Here is a 24,957-nt window from a genome sequence, read left to right as displayed (position 1 = left end):
AAACCCTTGTGCACCGCTGTGTAGGAACAGGTGGATGAATAGGCATGAAGCCCTGGATGTTGATCACCGGCCTGTCAGGGCTTGTTTCTTTTCAAGGCTGCTTGCCAGCACTTACATAGGTTTCTTCTCAGCACCGGTATAGTGGTTTTGAGGCAGTATTCGTTCTCATAAAAGAGAATTGGGTGATTGTGGTCATAAAAAGTTTGAGCTACCCCTTTGCATATTTACTTATACCATTGAAATTAGGGGAACTTATTTCTGACCAACATATGTAGAGAATTAGGAATTTAATTAGGCAGGGAAGAGCACATGGGAGTTTTCTTGCGATTTGAGGGGCAGGGCATCTCTCTTCTTTCCAAAGTGCAATGTGAGAACCTTGTTTCAGCTAATCAAAACCTAGAATAACTTAAAAGTAGACTCATATCCAGACATAGTTGTTTATTCACACTGCGGTCTAGGCTTACGTGCTGGGAGAAATAGTGACTGAGTTTCAGACAATTGGACCGTTAAAAATTATAGATAATGAATTATTATGAAAAGGCCTCAAACTGTGATTGCACAGGGCTCCGTGTTGGATGCAAGCCTATCCATCTTCAGCTGTGTTTTTGTGGGGGTGGCGCTGTGTTCTAAACCACAGAGTCTAGAGCTTGCCGATCAGAAGGTTGGCGGTTCGAATCCCTGCGACGGGATGAGCTCCCGTTGTTCGGTCCCTGCTACTGCCAACTTAGCAGTTCGAAACATGCCCCAAAGTGCAAGTAGATAAATAGGTACCGCTCTGGCAGGAAGGTAAACAGTGTTTCTGTGCGATGCTCTGGTTCGCCAGAAGCAGCTTATTCATGCTGGCCACATGACCTGTACGCCAGCTCCCACGGCCAATAAAGCGAGATGAGCGCAGCAACCCCAGAGTCAGTCACGACTGGACCTAATGGTCAGGGGTCCCTTTACCTTTACCTTTTATCCTTACAGATGTTCATGAATAGAGATCAGGGGATGGGGCTAGTCAGCACAAATGATGTCAGGGGTTTGCTAACCAGCACAAACCCATCCCCTTCTTTGTGTTGGTCTACGCAAGAGTTATAATGCCTGGAAAGGGCTATTACGAACTGTGATTGCATCATAGGACTAGGCTTGGCTATATTTGTGACAGTCATCTTGGAAAATTGATGCCTTTTCTGTCGCAGTTGAAAATCACATTTATTTTTTCCCCTTTTTTGGTCTAAGGGAAACTATGCTGAATGTTTAGTTACTGCTAAAGTCAGTATTTGAACACCATAGCAGCAACCCGTAATCTAAAGGAGAAGGTGATTTTAATCACAAATGTAAGGCTTGCCAGATAATGATGCTGCACTAAGGTCTACTGTCAGACCTGAACACTAATAAGGTTTGACAACAGAGTGGGACATGTTAAGATTTCTGATGTGCAGCTCCCTATCTCAGAAGACTTAAAACCTTCTGTCTCAAGGTCATAAACATCTTTCCTTTCTTCTTTTGAAATTTGAAAAACGAAAATGATTCCATTCATTCTCAAAAATAGCATTTATACTTCAGTGCTGTAAAATACTTGAATGTTAATTGGAAGGTGTAATCCAAGAAATATGAGTAATTTCTGGTGTGGTATATACATTACAGCTGTCTCGTGGAAAATTGTTCCACATGAGTCAGGTTGCTGATGGCAAATCCTGCATATTTATCTGTATCAGCATAAAAGCTGGGTTTTCTGGTTATCATTGCTCAAGGATCCAGGAGTGAAAACACTGGACATATGGGGTGCAATTCAACATGGTGCTAAGTGGGGTATGCATGGGGGGAACAAGGTCCACTCACACAATGGGACTACCCTCCCCCCCCCCCATTCTGGGAGCAGATTTAGAGGGCACACGTGTAACAATGTAGTTCAATCCAACCCTAAGGTTCTATTTGACTAACAATTAATTTGTAGGTCTCACAATAAATACAGTTTTACAAACTGGGCAGTCCTATGGCTACTAGTCATTTTTCAAGCTGAGTCTCCCCCCACCCCCACCCCCACCCCATCTGCTGTTCTGTTAAAGGTTTGCTTGCTTGCTTATCATCATAGAGTCTTGTGAGCCCATTTGGTGAGAGAGTGGTGAGATCTTGTGTCTCCTTGCCAACCTCTTTTGGATGAACCTCACCTTAGCTTCAAGTCTCAAACAATAATGTCTAAATGTTTTTGGGTGCACTAAGAGTCCTGTCAGCTATAAGTAGCAAATGCATATCCAGGAAATTTGGAGGGAAATGCCAAATACTGGTTTTCCCAGTAGTGATGTATGGAAGTGAGAGCAGGACCATAAAGAAGGCTGATCGCCAAAGAATTTATGCTTTTGAATTATGGTGCTGGAGGAGACTCTTGAGAGTCCCATGGACTTCAAGAAGAACAAACCTATCCATTCTTAAGGAAATCAGCCCTGAGGGCTCACTGGAAGGACAGATCCTGAACCTGAGGCTCCAATACTTTGGCCCCCTCATGAGAAGAGAAGACTCCCTGGAAAAGACCCTGATGTTGGGAAAGATGGAGGGCACAAGGAGAAGGGGACGACAGAGGACGAGATGGTTGGATGGTGTTCTCGAAGCTACCAGCATGAGTTTGACCAAACTTCGGGAGGCAGTGGAAGACAGGAATGCCTGGCGTGCTTGGTCTATGGGGTCATGAAGAGTCGGACACGACTAAACGACTAAACAACAACCAAATCAGAATCTTTGAAGAATAAGAGATTAAATAATATATTGGTAGTTATTGTGGGGTGGGTTCAGCCGTAGTCCACCTTTGCTCACAGTGAAGGATGATTTTGTTGTTGATGATGATTCTTAGGCTTATATGTCACTCCTGGACTCCAACAAGGAACTACTGTAGTACAGTGGTACCTCGGGTTAAGTACTTAATTCGTTCTGGAGGTCCGTACTTAACCTGAAACTGTTCTTAACCTGAAGCACCACTTTAGCTAATGGGGCCTCCCACTGCTGCCGCATCGCCGGAGCACAATTTCTGTTCTTATCCTGAAACAAAGTTCTTAACCCGAGGTACTATTTCTGGGTTAGTAGAGTCTGTAACCTGAAGCATATGTAACCTGAAGTGTATGTAATCCGAGGTACCACTGTACTGCAATGAAATATAAGTGCAAGGTTTTCCCCCTGGTGTAATTCTGCTGGAGACTTGTATATTCTCAGGGCAGACCTAGCTGTGAATGTGTGTAACAAATTGCCGCTTTTGCTCAGGGAAAAGCAGCTCCTGCTTTCTCTTTGGAATTTTCCTCTCCCCCCACCACCCACTTCCTTCTAAGGCAGTGATGGCCAAACTTGACCCTCCAGCTGTTTTGGGACTACAATTCCCATCATCCCTGACCACTGGTCCTGTTAGCTAGGGATGGGAGTTGTAGTCCCAAAACAGCTGGAGGGCCAAGTTTGGCCATCACTGTTCTGAGGGGTCTGGATGCAAAGGATATGCACTTTCTGAAAGACAGAGGAGGAAACAGCTCAAGGAAATTGCAGAGTGAACACACATACAGAGACATAAACAGGGCCAGCCTTCTCATGAGGCATAGTTCCACCCCTGTCCAGGGGTCCTTTACCTTTTACCTTTACTTTATGATGATGAGCATTAGATGTTTGACCCTCTTCTTCAAATCAGCTGCTGGATAGTTAGAGTTCTATTTTTAGAAGCTGGGTTGCCGCTAGTGGATTGTATTTTTCATGCAGATGATTTCCTAAAAGGTATAAATATTAGGTTACACATGCGCCTCAAGATTTGCCTTGTGTTTGTACCTTTAAAAACAACAACCAATCTGTCATTCTTTGCTCTGTCTTCACTCTGCTCCAATCCACGATTCAGACTTTGACCTGCTCTGCATACAACGATGCTCCATGTTCTCCAATCACTTTTATGAGAAATCTAAACACGACTATAACTTCTTTCACTTTTTTCAGAAGTGGAAGACATTTGCAGACATAGGAACCCCTTCAGCATGAATTATGCCTGTCAAATTGCTGGGGAAAGGGTCCAGTGGATTTTGTGTGGGAAGTAAAGAGGATCAACTTTCCTCCATAATCCATATTAGGCCAACTAAAAAACCTTATTAGTTTCATGTTTTTGAGGAGAGAGCAGGGGTTAGTCTCATGCTCTTTCACTTGTCAAAATAGTTAAGAGGTGACTGAGTTGTGTTGGATTGTTGCATATACTTTTTTTTAAAAAAGGGTTGGCTTCACACTAGGGTTGCCATATTTCAAAAAGTGAAAATCTGGACACAAAAGTTGTTCAACTTTTTTTTTGGCAGAATCTCAAAAAAAAAGAAAAGAAAAGAAGTTTTTGAGCTTTTTTAAAAAATGCAATTCACCAAAATCTAGACTTTCAACATGCATTGCCATATGTCCGGATTTTTCCAGACATTTCAGCGATTTCTGCCTGGGCAGTGTTTCTGACTATGTCCAGGAAATTCTGGACATATGGCAGCCCTACTTCACACCATCTAGCTTTCTGGTGTGGGGAACAGATGTCCTCCAATAGACATTACAAGGTGAAGATTTCCTGAAGTGTGCCTCTGGAGTGGTGAAGAAGTCCTACCCACCTAGCAGTGTGTGTGTGTGTGTGAGAGAGAGAGAGAGAGAGAGAGAGAGAGATTTTTTAAAAAGATAAGTTAAATTTTTTACTTAAAAAAACCACTGTAATTTTTTTTAAAACTCACCCATTGCTCAGCAGACAGCATTCAAGACAGCCCCATTTCTTGCAAACCCCATGAATCAAGAGAAACATAAATACCCATAGGAAAACAGAAAAAATACAGTGTAAAAAAAGTAGAGCACAGGAAGACAGAGCAGCATGACTCTTTGTGGGGAGTGTTAATCCTACTCGAGGTGCTTTTTTGACTTGAGAAGGAGGAAAATTAACCGAAACCATTCTGGTTTACCTCATTAATCTGTTCCAGCATAGGGTCGCTTTACATTGCAAATAAATATCATAAAAGTTGTGCCCATAGCTGTATGGTACAATTACTGTTAAGAGACTTTATCCTGCCATCTTCCCAATGTGATCCCTTTCCAATGTGGTCACCTTTTTAGCTGAACAGGAAAGTTCCGGATATTCAACACCCTCTGCACATGCTAGTAATAGATGTCAGTTATATTGGTGTCCAGGTGCCTGCCCTGTAATCTGAAAGAACAGACAAGCTGCATTCAGTGGCTAATGAAATATTACAATAAACAGAGACATATATTTTAACAAGTCAGTGCTGCTTTAGTTCTTCAATAATATACAGTGGTACCTCGGGTTAAGTACTTAATTCGTTCCGGAGGTCCGTTCTTAACCTGAAACTGTTCTTAACCTGAAGCACCACTTTAGCTAATGGGGCCTCCCGCTGCCGCTGTGCTGCTGGAGCCCGATTTCTGTTCTCATCCTGAAGCAAAGTTCTTAACCCGAGGTACTATTTCTGGGGTAGCGGACTCTGTAACCTGAAGTGTATGTAACCTGAAGCGTATGTAACCCAAGGTACCATTGTAATGAGCATGTAAAGACTTTGTCATCCTGGCAAATCCACATACAGTAGTAATTTTGAGGCTGTATCTATAGCTGTAGGCCTCAGTAGGAGGGTCTACAAAATCTCCCTCAAGCATTAACAAAAGATGTGAAGCCATGTTGGCTAACCTTATGAAGGGCCACTGGATGAACAGCTGTGTGTGTGGAGGGGGGCGGAGAGGGCATGGCCACCATGTGCGTTGATGGCACTGAGGCATAGCTGTCAACTTTTCCCTGTTCTTGCAAGGAATCCTATTGGGAATAAGGGAATTTCCCTTAAAAAGGGGGAAACGTTGACAGCTATGCGCTGAGGCTATTTAGCACAACCCTGTCACACCTTATTTTGGCAAGGTGATCCGAGTGAACCCTCTAGCATTTATTTTTCTTTAGTTGTTTTCAAAGCACTAACCCTGGGTTTGAAATACATAAAGTCCCAAAGCGCTTGGATCCAGATTTTCATTCATATTATCCTTTTGCTGTTGGGAGATTATTCACATATTTTCCTCCCCTATGAAAATGTTCTCTTTACACATCTGAGCAAATTGTAGCTACAGAGTCAGGATGTGGAGAATACAGAATGAAGTCAGGCAATTAAAGTACATTAAGCTTCTCAGTAGTAAAATAACAAAAGACGACTGTATCGCTTAAGTGGTGTGTATGGAGGATGATGTCTCGCTCCTCTTGGTAGCAATGCCATATGCTTCAAAGGATGGCACAGGGCATTACATTATGAAACAATTTGACCTCAGAGAAAGTATCTAGCTTCTTTATTCAAAGGTTGGCGTCTTATGTAACTGAATTATAGTTACTGTGTTGTGTACAACCACTTGAATCTGGGTCTCCGGTATCTGAATCCTTCTACTACCAAACACACATAAGTATCCCTCTCAATTATTCTTTTATTCTAGCATAAATGCTTGTCGATATTCTCCAGTGGCCAACTTGTCTGTTGCACAAAATATTCTGAATCAGAGCTGTCTGACTAAATTTGTTGTATCTTTTTCCTATTAAAAAATAAGCTGCTTGCATAGTGTTGTACACATTTGCATGTAACATGCAACCCTGCAATTCTGTGACCTCGGAAGTCGTTGGGGGTCTCCACCACTGGAGGCTTTTAAGCAGCGGTTGGGGGACCATCTGCCTCGTAAAAGCTGCAAAGTTTCCTTTTTTATAATATTCCCCCCCTCCAAACTAAAACGTTAATCTAGATAAAAACACTGATCCAGAGGAAAATAAGGGGGTGGAGAAAGGACGAAAAAAGAAAAAGAGGTAGAGATAGAGAGATTTTTAAAAAGTTGGCTTCTTTAGCCTTGTGCAGCCTCCCGCGGCTGGAGAGGCGCGCACGGCTAAAGAGGAAGCCCGGGCAGCGAGCGGGATGGATCACGCTCGCTCCCCGGGCTTCATCTTTAGCCTTGCGCAGCCTCCCACGACTGGAGAGATTGCGCAAGGCTTTTCTAGAGGAGGGAGAAGGGACTGACTGGCCGCGTCAGTCCCTTCTCCCTCCTGGGGAAAAGCCCGCAAGAGCCGCACGAAGCTTGTGTGTGGCTCTTGGGGGCTTTTCCTACTTGCCCCCCCCCCTGCATTCGCTCTATAGGACGCACAGACTTTCTCCCTTAGTTTTTAAGACGGAAAAACTGCGTCCTATGGTGCGAAAAATACGGTACTTACTAGCTCTGCCTCCTCTGTCACATCCTCTTGCTCAACCATGCCACTCTCCCAAGCACTGGAAGGCAAATATGATAGAATCATAGAATACAATTCTATAATTCTATGTTATTTGCCTTCCAATGCATGGAGAGTGGCATGGTTGCAAGGGATCCCCCAGGGTCATTTAGTCCAGCCTGGCCCATATGGGAATTGAACCTGTGACTTTGGCATTAATAGCACCAGACTCTATAACCAACTGAGCCAGTTTCTACAGTGGCAAATCTGCTGTACTCTCATAGGTCCTCTAGAAACTTTAAAATAGGGATGGGAGCCTGTCACCTGCCAGTTGTTGCCTGAAATAAAATAAAAATGATAAATAAAAAATAAAAATATGCATCTCCTTCCCGGACCACTGGCTGGGGCTGATGGGAGCTGGAGGGCATCAAGTTCCCCACCCACAATTTCAGAAACTGTGCAGGACAGGATCCTGTCCTTGGGTGACTCTCTGGGTTGGTTTAGGCTGAGGAGGACCCTGCCCTCTGAGGCCAGAAGGCAGTCTCCTTTGTCCTTCTGGAAGAGGCAGGGCTGTCCCTCCATCCCCACCCCAGCCGACCTCCCGCCTCATGTCTGTGATGCAGATGCAGTCAGTGCTCCTGTGATTCAAAGAGAGGCTGGGGGAGAGTAAAGACCTTTAAATCTTGTAAATTGACAGAGGAAGAACGGTGGGTAAAGAAATTCCCCCATCCCAGTTTGGCACACAGGGAGATGTTTCAGAGAGAGATCCAGACTGCAGCTACTCCCACTCTGTCTCTCATTGGCAACAGCTCCAGAAGCAATAGGGGGGCTGAGGTTAGCTAGTTGTGGAGCCTCGTTCAATTCTGGTCATGTGAACAGTTTGAATATGGCTAGTATGTGAAGGGGATGCATGAACAAAAAACTTTCATATACATTAACTGTGCCTCCATATGGCATTAAATTTACAGATTGGCTTAGAAGTATCTCAAGCCCCCAAAGTTTTGAGACAATGCATTGCTATTCTTTCACTTATTTAAGGTGCTCGTATACCACCTGCCATATAAACAGATGCCAACTTGTTTCACAGCAAGAAATGGCAGTAAAATACAATTGCAGTATTGTATTTGCAAGTGTAAATTGCCAACAACAAGAACTCAACAACCCGTGATTGAAACAAAAGCATTTTTCAAATTCACCACAAACAATTCAGGCACCCTGAATCAATAGACTTGAAAATATCGCTTCTTTCTTCTTTCTTAGTATACATAAAAAGGCAGTGTGATTCTGCCGCCTTGGCCCCATTGGACTTCTTTTGGCCCTCTTAGGAAGAAATAAGCTCAAGGAACTGGCCTGAAGAGTTGCCATTGTGACTGTTTGGTTGAAGTTTTGGCTGGTGGGTAAAGAAGTTGCCTCTCAGCTCTTCATTCAAGCTGCAACTCCTGTTGCTATGGCAACATCCTTGCGTAAAGGGCCGAGAGGCAGGAATAGGGCAGAAGAGAACTCTGTTCACCTTTTGGCCTGTCAGCCAAGCCACCCACCTGTGCCCTGGTCACACCTGTCTCCCCCTCAGCTCCATTCAGTTTAAATATTTCAGCTTCACTTTCCACCATGTGACCGTAAGCCCTTCAGAAAACCTGAGAGGAAACGGGCACCGCCTTTGCTTATTGAACCCTCAGCTTCACTTTGTGTTGGTAAACAGACTCTCTCTTATGCCTTAGGGCCAAAGCTTCACTCCTTTTACATCTGCCTTTTGCCAATTTTCAGACTTAATTTTGGCCATGGTAGATTGCAGTGCATAGCAGTAAATGATGCATAAAATGACCTGTCACACTGCATTATGTGGTGCAGAAAAGCACACAAAAAGGGGAGGGGGAGAAAATAGTGTGAGTGGGGAGAGAAGAGAGTATTAATGGTGCACTTGCTATTCACAGGAAAAATCTATTCGCGCGGAGTGGCTTTGTTAATCTGTATGAATTTAGCAACAGCAACATAAAAGGAAGGAATGATTGGTACAGGTTTCCTCCACTAACTCATTGCTGTAACTGGTAGCTATGATACTGTGCTTTTTTTCCTATGTGTCATTTGTTACAAATGCAGCCCTGCCAAACTTAGAGCTTCATGCTGGGGAAGTGATGGGAGCTAATACAAAACCTAATTGGAGTTTTCTTGTAGCGAGGGTAACGCTGTAATTTATTAGATTTCTAACCTGCCCTTCCCCCAAAGGCTTGGGGTGGGTAACAATATAAAACTAAAATCTGTATAAATAAAGCCCACTCGTTATAAAAAAAACACTATCTCGAGTTTAATGTAATAATAACAGTACTTCAGATTTCACCAGTCTCCATCTCCCAAGAAATGGGCAGAACTTGTTCGTAAAAATTGCCCACTTTTGTAGGAAGGGAAACATGTAACTCAAGGGTGGGGAACTTGTGGTGCTCTAGATGTTCAGAGAATCATAGAGTTGGGGAGGACCACAAGGGTCATCCCCCTGCAATGCAGGAATCTTGCCAATGTGGGGCTTGAACCCATGACCTCGTAAGTCTCATGCCCTTCCGACTGAGCTATCCCAGCTACTGGATTACAATTGGCCATGCTGGCTGGGGCTGAGGGAAGTTGCAGTCCAGTAACCTGAGAAGGGCCACCAACTGCCCACCCCTGCACTAAGTGGCCCAAGTTTGGTTTTCAATACAGTGCTGAAAGTAGGTAAGAGATTTCAGAGGCTCAGGTGGCCTCAGTGGCCAGGACTGTCTTTTTCCAGTTATGGCTGGTTCACCAGCTGCAGCCACTTTTGGACAGAAGTGACTTGGCCACTGTGGTGTAGCGGTTAAGAGCGGTGGACTCGTAATCTGGTGAACCGGGTTGTTGTCCCTGCTCCTCCACATGCAGCTGCTGAGACTTCTCTGAAGTCTCTCAGCCCCACTCACCTCACAGAGTGTTTGTTGTGGGGGAGGAGACTGTTAGCCGCTTTGAGACTCCTGAAGGGGAGTGAAAGGCGGGATATTAAGTCCAAACTCTTCTTCTTCTTGTACTCCATGCACTGGTTCCAGATCGGATCATTGTAATGCACTCAACGTGGGACTACCCTTGAAACTTCTATTGGTCCAAAATGCAGCCACCAGATTCCTGGCCAAGGTTCCATTTAGATCGCATATAACCCCTCTTTTTTAAAAGCTGCATTGGCTGCCGGTTTGTTTTGGGGCTTAGTTCAAGTTGCTCACGTTAGTGTTTAGAGCCCTCAACAACTAAGGACCCCCCCCCCAAAAAAAAAAACATTTGAAAGACCATCTCCTTCCCTACAGGCCTTCTTGGATCTTCAAATTTCATACAATTCTGATGAAAGGAAAAAGGCTACAGCCTTTTTTTCTTTTTAAAATTTCCCTATATCAAATTTGGACCCTGAGCTGAGTTGAACAGACTTCAAAGCTTTTTGGATTTTATTGGGCTGTTTTCCAAAGTGCTGAATTGGCACCCGAACTGAATCTTGTAATTGGTGCGCACCCCAGTACATTATATCCATATGCTACCCATCAGCTCCCATACAGATACACACCCCCATGTAGGAATTATGTCATGCCGTTATGTTATGTCGTTGATTTCAGTCTGTTTCGGTCCAGGCATGTTGATTTAGGATTACAGATTGGGCTGGTAGGCTGCCATTCATAACCCACTCACTCTACAGCGACTCATTAATGCCTTGGCTGCTGTTGCAAAAGGGCATCCCTTTAGTATTATACAGTATCTTCATATCCTTTGTGGGCGAATGAAAAGAAATGTGGATAAAGAGTCGAGGGCAGGTGGTTTGTGCACTTCCCACTGTTCTGCCCCCATTTCTGTTGCATGCTATTGTTTCAGTCATTGTTACATGAACTGTCAAAACACAAAGACCTGCCTATCTTTATGTTATGTTAAGATATTGAAGTATTACACCAGAAAGCTGCGCCTGTTTCCAAGGCAACAAGTGCAAATAAATGTTGCTTTTACAGAGAAGCTGTGGATTTCCCTTCTGCCCATGTTCAGCCCATGAAGAGTTTAGCAAAGCAAAACTATCACTCTCTCACACACACCTTTTGCAGTTTGCAAAACCCAGTGGTGTTTCCCCTTTGGGTACTCATCTGCGTAGCTTCATTATTTGCATTTGAAATCTTCCCTGTGTCTTATCCTGCATTTGAATGAAAGAAGACATTTCTAGGTCACTATTAAAATATAATTACAACTGGTCAAAAAAGAAAAGAACCTAAATTTAGTTGTTAAAATAAGTCCAGAAGGGTAGCCATTTCAGTCAGTTGTAGCAAAAGCAACACAAAAAATGTGTACCATAAAGACTAATGCATTTAGTACAGTGTAAACTTTTATGGACTTAGAATTCACTTCATCAGATATATTATATGTTACACCGTGTATATACCTGCCAACGCAGGATAATGTTCCATGCAACTGATGAGGTCAGATCTCATCTAGGAAATCTGTAATAAATGTCTTGGTCTTTAAGGCACCACAAGACTTTTTGTTTCTTAAAATTAAAATGCTGTTAGCTTGTGAGAAAAAAATTGCAGGGGTGTTATCACCTGCCATGATGACCTTTATAATCTCAGAAGAGAGCTCAATGGCATCAAACATAGAATATAGAGAGAGCCACCCATCTATGGATGGGTTTGCCTTTGCTGCCCCTGTCCTTCTCACACGCATGCACACACCTGCGCACACAAATGTTCTCACAAGTGTAACACTCTGTCCGAACCTATTCAGAGCCTAAATCTAGAAGCAATGATTATTTATTAACAGATTCCAGCTCCAGAGTACAGCATCCTCCTAGATGCCCCCAGTACAAGCACATATCGTGAGAAAGAACTGCTTTGACTCATCAGACGCCTCTGTCTATACCAGCCTGCATTCATGCCTTTCGTGAAGCATGAGCATAATCTGAATCCCACTGGACAAAAGTCTTATTCAATAAAGCTTCAAGAATAAGGGAAAGCATGAAGACCAGAACTCCCACAGGTGAAGCTATGTTAGTCTGTGCTTGCAAAAACAACAACAAAAACTTTCAGTACCTAAAAAGCTAACTATTTTAAAAATGTTGCAAGTCTTAATGGATGAGAGTCTCCACTTCATCAGATGCATGAAGTGCTATCCTCAGTTGGCAGGTATACAAACACATGGGAAGGGAATGTAAAATATGGGTTTAAATAGTAATGAAATACAAATATTCAGAGGAAATTCATTTGGAGCATATGCAAAAAAAAAAAAAAAAAAAAGAGCAGTGACCATTCACTGATCATATAGCAATCATTGGTGACAATGTGTCTTGCCCACATTGCTAAATGAATTAAAACCTGTTGCGTTGAATTCATTCTCAGGTCACATCCAGGCTTGCACATACCTGCCAAGACCTGCAGCAAGGGAACGAGCCCCATAGCAATCTTATTGCTGCTGGTCCTCAAGCTCAGCCAAGACATTCTAATTTTATTGTGCATGATAAATATTATTGTTGGCATCCATCTGTTTTGGGAGACATTGGAAGAGTGTGTCTTTGTGGGTAAAGTAAAACCGTTGGAGAATTACAGCGCCTGTAATGCCTGTAGAGACCAATAGGGGAGAGATATGTTTTGTTGCAGTTGGGGCGCATGAAGATGTCCGGTTGTTCTGCTACTGATGTAGCATGGCATTTCTTGTCTCTGTGTTCCTCCCAGGGGTCATTCCTCTGGTCACTGCTATGGATATGCAACCCAACTGTCACCAGGTACTGCGGTCATCTGCAAGGGATTCCCACACAGTAGGGTTGCTGCTTCCAGCTTTCATGTCTCATTTGCAGACAGCTTTGTAATGCAGAGTTGCTTTGCCAACAGGCCCGGTGCCTGAAGCTAGCTCCCTGTCCTTGGGAATCCTGCTGTCTTTCATTCTGTGGACATGACCAAACCTCCACAAATGTTGCTGAGACAGGAGTGTGAACGTGTTAGGAATGTGGGCTTGGATGAGCACATCTTTGAGACTCTGTCCTGCCATGTGATGCCCAAAATCTTCCTGATGCAACGCTTGTGCTGAGGCACACCTTGCACCATGCAACAGTGTGCCAAGGAGCCTTGCGCCCACACTCCCTGAAATTCTGCCCCTTGGTTAGACAACAGGGTTTTCCCCCTGACTGTTTGTCCTCTCCCAGATTTGGTTACTAAACATGACACTTGGCTGGAGCATGACCGGGGACGCAGATGTAATCAAGTATCGGGGAACATTTTAGGGAAACACCTGCTGACACGTGTATTTGATAATGCTGGAAATGTGCTTGGATGGAAATACGTCATGTTCAGAGTGGTTTCACTACTGTTTCCATTCGTTGACTTCTGCTAATAAAAGGAGTCTCTGTGGAACTAGCCGGCAGCCTGCTTGGAGCATGCTTGTCAGCTTGCTCCTGCACAACTCACCTGCATCCAACCTCCTGTCGTCCTCCTTATTCCTACAATGTGGAAGGTGTTGAGGCATTGCTCCTGGCAGTTGTAAGGTGCCTATGACTCACTTCCATAAAGCAGTGTGTTCAACCTGCAGGCCTGGCAGGCCTTCATCTTGGCACTGGTCGTTAGCAGCACATTCTCCCATACCCTTTTGGAGAGGTGAGCCATTGCCATAACTGCCTTGCCAATACGCTTTCCCAGCGCAGCGTTGATGGAGAAGTTGCTGGTTATGGTGGAATCCAGACAGACAAAACCACCTACCACTTCAAGTGTGTTGCCACCAATCCTGATGCGTGGAGTGCTGCTGACATCCCAGCTCAGGATGTTGGTCTTCATCAGGCTGGTGATAAGGCCAAACTCCCTGTAGGCTTGGGGAAAACACCTGATGATTCTTTGTAGAAATTCCTTGGAGTGTGCTGTCAAGGTTGTGCCATCTGTAGACAGCACCTCTTGAATAAGGACACACTCCACATTTTTCTTGGTGTGGAGATATTCCAGGTTGACCGGACCCCAGTGATAAATATGTGCAGTAATTTTAAAACATGGCCATTTGCTTGTAAGGTCAGGGTGTACATGGAACGCAGCATGAGATTAACATATGTGTCAAGTGCAAGAGCACAGCAGAAATGAGTGCTCAAGAGAACACCTCTACCGTCTAGTGATGGCAGTTGTATAAACTCAAATATACTTAGACAGTGTCTTCTACCTTTGCTTCCATTTTGTGTTTTTTCTAGTTTGATTAAAGTCTTTCTAAAAGTCAGTTGAGGATAAAGAGTGTGTATGCATGCATATTCTTCTCTGGTGGCATGTCTGAGGCCATTTACAAGCATTAGTGAATTAAGTTCTACCTTACTTCCTACCTAGTGAATTATTCATCTGTTATACAGATTGTAAAAACACCTTTGGATAAACAAATCTTTATAGTAAGTCAAGAAGCACTGGGGATAGATCTTCTAAAAGTTCATTCAGCATCATTTCATTGGTAGCAAATACTTTGCCATGATAGCTTTCACATTGTCACATTTGTCAGCACCTCTGGTTTTCTTACCTTCACACTTTGAGCCATTACAGGTAGATCTTTGGCACCACCGAACCTCAGAGCAAACATAACAGTTTTCAATTGAGACAGTTCCTACATTTAAAGGCTGAGTCAAACGTTAAGTAATATCGTGATGCAAATTCTATATATCTCTACATCTCTATCTGTCTATCATCTATGTATTTCCTGCCCTTCCTCCTGAAGGGAGCTCAGGGCAGCAAACACATCCACAATAATAATGAAAAGCATTCTAAAACAGTTAACACCTTCCAAAACAGGTTCAAGTTAAAAACATTCTAAAAATAGTTACAGTTAAAAGCCTACTTGGTACATATATGCAACTTCCACAGTAACAGTAAAAGTTCATTGCATGCTAAAAAGCACCACAGATATCACTAGCAATGATTCTCATGTATGTGATTATGTGTAAATACAAAAAGACAGCAGTGGGCTAATCAGTTATGTAACTTTATAAGATGCAAGCTGAAGTTGCTGACAGTAATAAGGCTGGCGCATGATGTACTGTGTAGCTTTGAAATAATGAGTCATCATCACCCACATGTCTCCAGAGACATTATTTGGAGCAGAGCAATGACACTGGTTTCAATTATAAGCTTACTAGAAGGCAGTGGTAAAATGTAATTATGGGGCGCTGAAGTCATTAGACTGAAGACTGTGGATGGAAACTCCCAGGAAAGCAGAGAATTAGGTTTTTCCAATTAGAAACTTTAGTGTTTTAGGAATTTCCACTCCCCCTTCTTTCAGTAGTCCAGAGCATTTTGTTGGGATACATCTGTCTTGAGAGACAAAGGAGTACTCCTCTGGGATTGAAGTCAAACCGCTGCATTTGCAGCCCCAAATTGACCTCCCCGAGGCAGAAGCTTGGGTAGTGTATATGGGAGGTCCTGAGCTGCCCAGACAACAAGAACCCTCTCTCGGCCTCGCTGATGTGGCCCAGATCTATGGATGGACTTCATCAGCAGCATACCTATGATCCCCTCCTTCACATTTCTTCAGGACATGCTGACACTATTTTTCTGTTCTGGTTTGTATTTAGATAACATTTTTGTGTTATGAAACATGTGTCTGCTTCTATAAATTTAATGTCAGTATTTTTAATGTTCATGTTTTAGGCTTTTTTATTTTAAGCCACCTGATGGTGATATTGATGATGATAAAAATAACAATGCACTTCTTTGTAATTCACAATCTTGCATTTGATTCAACAGAACTTGATTTCGTAAAATACTTCCTTATTTCTGGCATGCATCATATTTGTTTTCAACTATCTTGATTTACTTGCTTTTATGTTATCAAGATAATGCCATTTGTAAAGACTGTTCATTCATTCTTTTTCTCCATCCTTTTGGCAACCAAATTAAGATTCAGCCGGTGCTATTCCTTCAGCTCTTCTCTTCTCTGCATGCTCCCTTTGAGCATGGTTCCTTGTAACACCTGAGATGTTGGTGAAGTGTTCCTAGAACCGTTAAATATGTTACTGCAGTCTAAATCTCTATAGTCAGTCACGTGCTTTGCAAGAATAATATTCATTGTCTCTTGCTTTCCAGATTGAAGATGTCATTACAAGAATGCAAGATGACAAAACAGGTGGTGTGCCCATCCGAACAGTCAAGAGCTTTCTGTCAAAAATCCCCAGTGTTGTCACAGGTATGTATGCTGTTTGAATTGTAACACATTGCCATTCAGTTTGTTTCAAATCATAATAGTAGGAAGAAATAGGAAGTCAGAGCACTGGACCATCTTAACTCAGTACTATCCACGATAAGGGTGGCTGATTTGTAGCCCTACCCATGTGGTTCGACTACAATTCCCATCATCCCTGACCATTGGCCATGCCAGGAGTTGGAGTGCATCAACATCTGGAAGGACAGAGCTTAACTACACTGACTGGCAGTTGCTCTCTAGGGTTGCAGACAGGAGTCTTCTTCAACCTGGAGATGCCAAGGATTGGTGTGTAAATTGAAGCTCCCTCATGGCAACCCAGGTGCTGGGTTTTGCTATCCAGCCATGCAGGCAACTTAAGAGACACATGCGTTCTTCTCAGTACTACTATGATAATGAAGATTTTCAGTTCTCCTGGGACTTTCAAGCTCATCTGCAATCCCCAAATACTAAGTGCATAATGTAGGCCAGGGTCAACCAAAGTGGACATTAGTCCCAGGCAGCATGGCCAATGGCCAAGGATTATTGGAGGATTATATGTTCAACAACATCTGGAGGGCACTTGTTGACTATCATTGATGTAGCTATGTATACAGAGTATGAGGGCATGAAATTCATGTTGACAAACTTTGTATCTGAATGTCCTTTGGTTAAAAAAAGCAAGTGATTCATCTCTTTTGAGAATGTATCCCATCAGCTCAAGTGAGAAAGACACAAGTCAAGATGACTTAATGTATATTTAGCTAAGAAAAGGGATTGCTTATCTTCTTGTTTAATATTCATGGGCTTTATTTAAGCATTGGAGCTAGCCATCACTGTTACTTAGGAGGACAAGGAAGGAAAAAGAAGACAATCATTTCTAAGCTGATTATACTTATCCTTATGCAGGATCAGGCTTCCTGAAAACGGGTCTTTTGCATTCCTAGGAATAGCTGCAGTAAGGATTTTCTTGGCATTAAAAATGCTATCACAACCTGTTTCTTCTATAGGGTCAAGATAATTCCCGACAGCACAGTTGATATGCTTCACTGCATTTTGTACTGGCGAAACTGTGATTCTTCCCCATATATTGTTGGGTGGGAATTTTAGACTTTGGGCTTAAGGGTCTTAAAAGGGCTTTTCTCCAACTTTAGACGTGTAATGTGTACTACTAGTCCACTTACTTCGAAATTTGATAAGCCAACCCTTGTGCATTTGGGGGGCCCTCCTCCTCATTCTACTGGGACATTTACTTCAAAGTCCTACTCTGAGTAAGTCACTGTTGAGCCCATAGGTTGACACTGTGGTTGCTGTGTGGAAAGCAGTGTCACTGGCACCTATTGTCTACATTATGAGGTGACCAACAAACATAAATAATAAATACTCTGTGAGTTAGGCTGCTGTCAAAGACTTAAAAGCAGGACTTCTAAAAAAAATTGGTAGCCCTACTTGACGTTCCTCACTTGTAAATCCCATCATCTCTGACCATGGGCAATGGTGGCTGGGTCTGATGAGAACTGAAGTCCAACACCACCTGGAAGGTCACAGATGGACCACCTTTAGTTGGCAGTAGAGAAGAGCGGTCCATGTAGCTAAGGGAAGGATTTGTGAAGGAGAGATTCATAGAATCCTGCCATTTACCATCTTGCTGTCTTTGCCCTGACCTTCACTTAAGCAAACAGTATGCTTTCTTTCTAGAATCTAACCCCAGCCTATTATACCTCCTTCAAATAAAATGTATGTAGAGGAGCTGCTGTGCCCATGAGTCAAAACATGACTGCGATGGTGGTGACTTAATGAGTTCCTATATATAGTGGCAGAAAGGAAATGAGAAAGCAGACCGTGGTATCTCATCCAAGATCAATTGTAATAGCTCAAGATGCTCATGTAACCCCTTAGAGTGTGTAATCTTAAAATTCATGGGACTTCCTTTCTCAACAGCACACTCTGGTTGTAGAAGTAAACATGATGAATATTTATGTATACTTTCCCTAAATGCTTTCTGTACTTCACATAAATTGTCTCACTAGCAGGCCAAAATGATTGTTTCGGAATATGGCTAAGGGGCTGAGACTGAATGATTGCAGCTTGCTTAAGGCCAATCAGTGGCCTGTTGGTTTTGGGGCTGATATCCAGCTCATTAAATAATGGTGTCTGCACTTGGAACCGGTGGTCTAATTGCTGCCTACAAAGCAGGATTTGAAATCAGATTAGACCAAGGTTTCCAAGTGAAAGCGGAAGCTGGCTGCATGAAGGGAGGGCCAGGGAGGGAGCACAGCTCAGTCTCATAGCCATAGTTCAGGGTGTACCAGCCTGAGATTGTTATATCTCAACCAAGCCAGTGAGTTCATGGCTGGATGGAGATTTGAACCAAGTCTATCCCCCCTTTTTATTATTAAGTAACAAATACTACATAAAAATGAACATAAAAGCAAAGACCAGAGAGGTACAAGCTGGAGGTTTACAAATACTACATAAAAATGAACATAAAAGCAAAGACCAGAGAGGTTGAAGCCGGAGGTTTACAAATACAACATAAAAATGAACATAAAAGCAAAGACCACAGAGGTAGAAGCCAGAGGTTTACTAGCATCATCTAGCAATAATCCTAAGTCCTGTATTAATATTGGTTTTGCTTCTGCATCCCAAGTTCACCTACCATCCCTTCTGGACAATTCATAACTGTGATGTACAGATAGGCAGGTATTATTCAAGATTGATGACCAAGGCTATCCATAATTTAGTTCTTCCTCCACAGTCGGAAAAAACGGGTTTGAAAAGGTGTTGATAGTCCCTTCTTTATATCTGCGAAGGTTATGAAGTCAGTTTATTTAACCAGGGACTATTAACCACTGCACTTAGTGTGCAGATTTTGCTCATCTGCCTCAGGGCATTAAATACTGTGAAGGTTCTTTAGAAAGGATATTTGTGACGCAGTTACAAATGGAGATTCGTTAAGACAGGCCTGCCCACAGGAGGACGAGGGGGAGGAGGACCATGGTCATCGGAATGTGAATGTATGGTTATCGGAATGTGAATTTGACCTGGCAGGGCCCCCTGAGATACAGATTGGCAGGCCTGTGGAAATCAACGGACAGACTGTGGGAATGTTCTTTACGGAGGTGTGGAAATGGCGTCTGTCCTTTATGTGACATGGCTCTTGGAGAGTGTAAAATCCACACAGGATATGTTTGTTTTCAACCCGCTTGTGAAGATTATCAGAGATCACAAAGAAAGGAATATATGATAACAACAAGAAGATGAGGAAAATAACAAAGAGACTATCTGGACAGAACTGTGTAATTAAAGCAGCAGCAAGAGTGATGTTTGGATCCCTTTCGGAGCTCGAAGTATGGGTACCCCCAACAAAATTTTAAAAATTTGGCTGTATAATTTGGAACTAATGTGATTTGGAATTAATGTGATTTGATTGGCCTGTTAATAAAAATTATTTAAAAAAAGAAAAACAAAGGATGTTTCCAGCACTTGGGGGGGGGGGGACAAAAAAAATAGAGTACTCAAATATTGATGAAAAGGCTGTGGGTGCCAGTAAAAAATGGCTGCTGTGGACCACAAAGAAAGAGGTGCTGGTACTTTGTACCAGTGAGTACTATCACACACAAAAAGCACTGGATGCTTCTATATGTCAGATCAACATTTTAATTTTAATTTTTAATGCTGCATACTCCCTTTTCACCTGCTTCTCAGTTGGAAGATTGCGTTGGTCATTGTCATATTCATTTATACTGATCCTTCAGACTTCCCCATCCCCCTTTCCCCCTATTAGAGATTTCTTTTATCTTCCCCTGTACTTCCAGGTCTCTGAGGCCTGCACACCAAAAGCTGAGGGTGACTATGACACCTAGAAGAGATCAGACATAGCATACAGTGAATTAAAAATTCAGCATTTCCATTGTTCCATGGCAGTAGTGGGCTGTGATACAATTTAAGAAGTAATGGTAGTTAAGGGAATGGTAGTGTTTCATTTCTGAGTTTATGATTCCCTCTCAGTCAGAGGGAGGAAAGGAGAACCAAAAACAGACGACGTGGATTGGGGGGAATGGGGAAATAGAAACTACCATTTTGATCCTTCAGGCAAACAAAGATAACCAGTTAGTTCTTGACTCTGCCAGATTATCCCCAATATTTAGAGAAGAAATTAAAATGTAGAATAAAGACCTGTGTGTCAGCTTTAGTCAGGTAGCACTTAATAATATTTTACTCTCAAATCAAATAGACCAATTCCCATTGGCAATAATGTTCAAGTTCTCTGGATATATTGCTGTCAGCACAGGAAACATACGTATTAAAGGGAAACTCAGAGCTTTTAAAGGAGCATCTCTCTGGAATGCTTCACATGGTAGGTAGGAAAACCAAGCCCTTTGCCTATTTGCATATGCTAATTATTACCCTTTATTTCAAAAATGCCAGCTAAGTGAGCGTAACAGAACATGTGAATGGCTTGATCAAGATGTCCACAGAAATGGAGGGCAGGCTTAGTGCACTGATGTGACGATGTGGAGGGTGGACAAGAAGTATGGTCCACTCCTGCTTCAAACCAACATTGCCATATGTAAGAGTAATAATAATTTTATTGTGTATACCCCACCCATCTGGCTGGGTTGCCTCAACCACTTTGGGTGGTGCTTCAATGCCTGGATGTGGTTCAAGCTGTGTGAAGGCTAAGGGACAGAGGTAGGCAAACATACAGCACAATGTTATCAAGGCATAGAATGTTTTGGTAGGTTTTTCAGGGGAGAGGAGAACGTAATCAGGATATGCCTTTGTGTATAAAGGTAAAGGGACCCCGGACCATTAGGTCCAGTCATGACCGACTCTGGGGTTGCGGCACTCATCTTGCTTTATTGGCCGAGGGAGCCGGCGTACAGCTTCCGGGTCATGTGGCCAGCATGACTAAGCTGCTTCTGGCGAACCAGAGCAGCACACGGAAACACTGTTTACCTTCCCACCAGAGCGGTCCCTGTTTATCTACTTGCACTTTGACGTGCTTTCGAACTGCTAAGTTGGCAGGAGCAGGGACCGAGCAACGGGAGCTCACCCCATCACGGGGATTCAAACCGCCGACCTTCTGATCAGCAAGTCCTAGGCTCTGTGGTTTAACCAACAGCGCCACCCACGTATACCAGCGGGCAACTAGTCATTGCTTAGTATTCAGGCTGAGTTTAACTTCAGCCAGATGGTGAAAAACCAAATGCTTTCACTTAAAATGTCTTTTAATGCCAGACACTGTCAAGTCAGAGAAGCTGGAAATAAACTGGCTCTATCTGATGCAACAGAAAGCCCACTGCCATTGCTGTTTGCTGCCCAAGAACAAATGATTACAGTGCTTTGGGGCAGGAACCACATATAGTTGTGCTGTGTGTACTGTGATTATGCAACAATCTGATTTGAAACACAGAAACTCCCTTCTTACTGCTAATGCCTTAAGATGGGTGTATTTCCTGATCCTAATTCTCCCCTGGTGACCCTGCTGAACTGTGGTGCATCTCTCATAAAATGTTCATCTAATTGGCTCCCATGTGACAAAGCTGGTGTCAAACCACTGTAATTCCAGCTGTGTGTCCTGCGGGTACTAGTTCCTCAAGGATAAGGGTTTACAGCAAGGGCTGTTGAAAAATGAATCCTCTAATAGTCTTAGAAACGGTAGGCTTTCAAGTTGGGTATTAAACAAACAAACTATGTCACAGATGCAGAAACATCTTGAGCAAATTGAATATATCTAAGTAAAAAAAGGAAAAAAACCAATTTAAGCATTTCCTAAAACATTTCAGTGTCTTTCAAAACAACTCCAAATATTTGCATTTCAGCTGGAAGGAAGTTTTGTGCTTTTTATAGAAGCTCTGCTGCAGCTGTGTTCAGATGGACTTTCTAGGTGGCATGGTTTGATAGTGGGTCTTTTAATATTTGTGTGTGTGCGCGCACACACACACTGTGTTATACAATGAGAGGTGGTAGAAGCATCTATGATGAGGCTAAGCAATGGCTTCAAACCAGTCTTCAACCCACTCTGACTGGAACTGCCTCCTTGATCTAAATAGGACTTCAAGAATAAATAACTGAAAAATTACAGTTTCACCAATACATTCTCCCTCCTGTGTCAGAGGTAGTATGCCTCTGAATACGAGCAGATGAGAATTGCAGGTGGGGAGTGACCTGTTGTGATGCTCAGGTGATGATTTGGGGCTTTCCTGGGCATTTGTTTGGTCAATGTGAGAGTGTTAGACTAGAAGAGCCTCTGGTCTGATCCAGTATGCTGTTCTTATGTACTTACGTTCTTATTCAGGGTAGAGTCTAGGCAGTATAAAATCTAGATTGAAAAGGCTTCTGGAGAGCATATAGAGCAGGCTTCCTCAAACTCCGCTCTCCAGATATTTTGAGACTACAGTTCCCATCATCCCTGACCACTGATCCTGCTAGCTGGGGATCATGGGAGTTGTAGGCCAAAAAAACATCTAAAGGGTCGAGTTTGAGGAAGTCTGATATAAAGGGATGTGTGCTTATTCTTTAGCCCAGTTGCGCTGAGCAGCTTTCCTGAGCAGGATCAAGCAAGTTCAGGGATTGCATAGCTTTCTTGCTCTCAAGACTTTCCCAAGGAATTTCTCTGCCTTGAATTCTGTGGATTAGCTGAGGAACTGCACAGTTCCCCGGAGCCTTTAAAATCAGCCTTTGTGGGCGTGGGGGTAGTTTGCAGAGTGCTGTCTGAGCTGTGATTAGTGTCCAGGACAAAAAACAAACAAACCCACCCAGAGAAATACGTTTGACCATGCTGCTGTCAAAGGAGGTTCATCTGGACTTCTCTTTGATGGCATTTCGGAAACTGGTGAAAACAGCAATATGAAACACAGTATAACATTACAGTTAAAAACCTATCTATCATATAACCCCTGTCACATAAGGCCTGTTCAAAGTCCTGGAGAGTGAGAACCACCACTGGCCGATGGTGAAAAATAGGCAAAGTAGGCACCAGCCAACATTCAGTGGCTGGGATGGGTTCGGGAGTGGCATTGCTAAGAAGGCTCTCTAGCAGGTGGCAGGCCTCCTGACATCAATTGACGTTGGCAGAAGTAGCCAACTGCAGCACCCAGGCAGGACAATATAGGGAGAACAACTTTATATTTCCTATTTATTTCAATGGATGGTAACTGAATTTAAATCTTAAAATTTAAGCTTGGTGGTTGTTTTAATTGGCTCCAGATGACTTTTAAAAATTATGTCTTAAAATACTGCATCATTTATTCAAACAATTAGACTAAATTTTATATATGATACTTGCTTGTCTGTGGTTTCTGTTTCTTCGTGTGCATATTTGTTGATAGAGGCACAAGCTGCACCCAAACTGAGCCACTCTCTTGTGTTTGGAGCACAAGTTAGCTGAAGTTCCAATCACAGCAAACAGACAGCGCTTATCAGCTATGTGTTTCACACCTCAGTATATCCCTCCTGACATTAGTAAAGGCTTCTGTTTCAGGGTCCAAAAGTTCTTTCTCCCTCAGTCCTGGAATCAAATGGAGGAGACTGTAATCAAAAGACAGAAGTTTGGGACTCTTGACCTTGAACAGGGACTCGGGTTTTTAAGGAGGAAGCTCTTACAGGTAAATTAGTCCATTGAGCCATCTTCCTGTTTTCTTTCCCCCCTCAATTAAGGGAAAGGTTATACCTGCTCTTTAGCCATGACACTTGGGAGACCTGCAGTGTCCAATTAGGGTGAGCAAGGAGAAGGAATTCCTGACTCCTCCTCTCTTCCACATCCAGTGACTTCTTCTTATTTTGCCCAGCTACATGGCAGCAATTTCAGTATAGAGTAGTTTTACTGGGTCATATAATAGCATCTCCTCAGAAATCCTACATGGAAATTCATGTCCAAGTTATTCATCGAAATTCATTTTCATTTCTACCTATTTTATCTGTTAAAATATCTGGCTGGCTGTCGTTTCTTTTTTACATGCTTGGTTAGGGCTGCCATTTCAGGAGAGTGGAAGCTCCTTTCCTTTAATTGCACACACACACACATATTTTTCAGGCCTCAGTCTCATTACTGCTTGGGAAGACCTACTGCAGGCATGGGGAGCTTCTGACCCACAAGGCCCTTCCCCCCCCCCCCCCACTGCCCTCCGCAGCCACATTCATACAACATCCTTTGCAGGGCAGGTAAAGCCACAACTGCAAAGAAGCATGTGGGCGTCTTAAAGTCTAATTCCTCCTCTGTAAGCGGGGCTTGCATTAGGTGCCCTTTAAGTCCCACTGTGATTCGTGTTAGCTGGGTGCACCTGGCCACAAGCAGAGTTTGCAGTGCCGGATGCAAGTGCAACTTCTGAGCACCCGTGGAGCAACTCCATGAAAAAGAACACTTGTCCATTGCAGCCCGGCTGAAATTCAAACTGGTTTGTAAACTGAAAACGCTTCAGTCAAACCACACAGGCAGAGGAACATTTTTCTTTTGTAGGCTGGCTTTTATTCAAGGGAGACACTTCATCTGACATCATAGTGATGTCATCTGACACCATGGTGATGTCATCTGACAGGTGGGTGGCCTGGCCCACATATCAAGATGGGTCCCACAGGGTGGGATTAGCATTTGGCCCACCCGTTAGATTCACATACCC

The 24,957-nt window shown here is 43.1% G+C and overlaps 1 protein-coding gene across 7 annotated transcripts in view; it reads left to right on the top strand.

Annotated features, from left to right (window-relative positions):
* The window catches only part of RGS6 (regulator of G protein signaling 6), a 211,074-nt gene that overhangs the window by 98,712 nt on the left and 87,405 nt on the right, over positions 1 to 24,957 (top strand). For 5 of the 7 annotated variants that reach the window (XR_014527471.1, XR_014527472.1, XM_083508813.1 and 2 more), the window contains exon 3: positions 16,240 to 16,339. Coding sequence is in view for 5 of the 7 variants with exons in the window: in XM_083508813.1 (XP_083364939.1) it covers positions 16,240 to 16,339 (100 nt within the window). In the remaining 2 variants the exon portion in view is untranslated. Of the gene's footprint in view, positions 1 to 8,664; positions 8,878 to 11,986; positions 12,185 to 16,239; positions 16,340 to 24,957 lie in introns of those variants that run through there. The other 2 variants (XM_083508815.1, XM_083508814.1) reach the window with 2 other exon arrangements.

This window comes from Podarcis liolepis (assembly GCF_965112155.1).
Source record: "Podarcis liolepis genome assembly, chromosome: 1".
Classification (NCBI taxonomy): Eukaryota; Metazoa; Chordata; class Lepidosauria; order Squamata; family Lacertidae; genus Podarcis; species Podarcis liolepis.
Note: the sequence above shows the minus strand (reverse complement) of the source record. Positions and strands in the feature narration are given on the sequence as shown.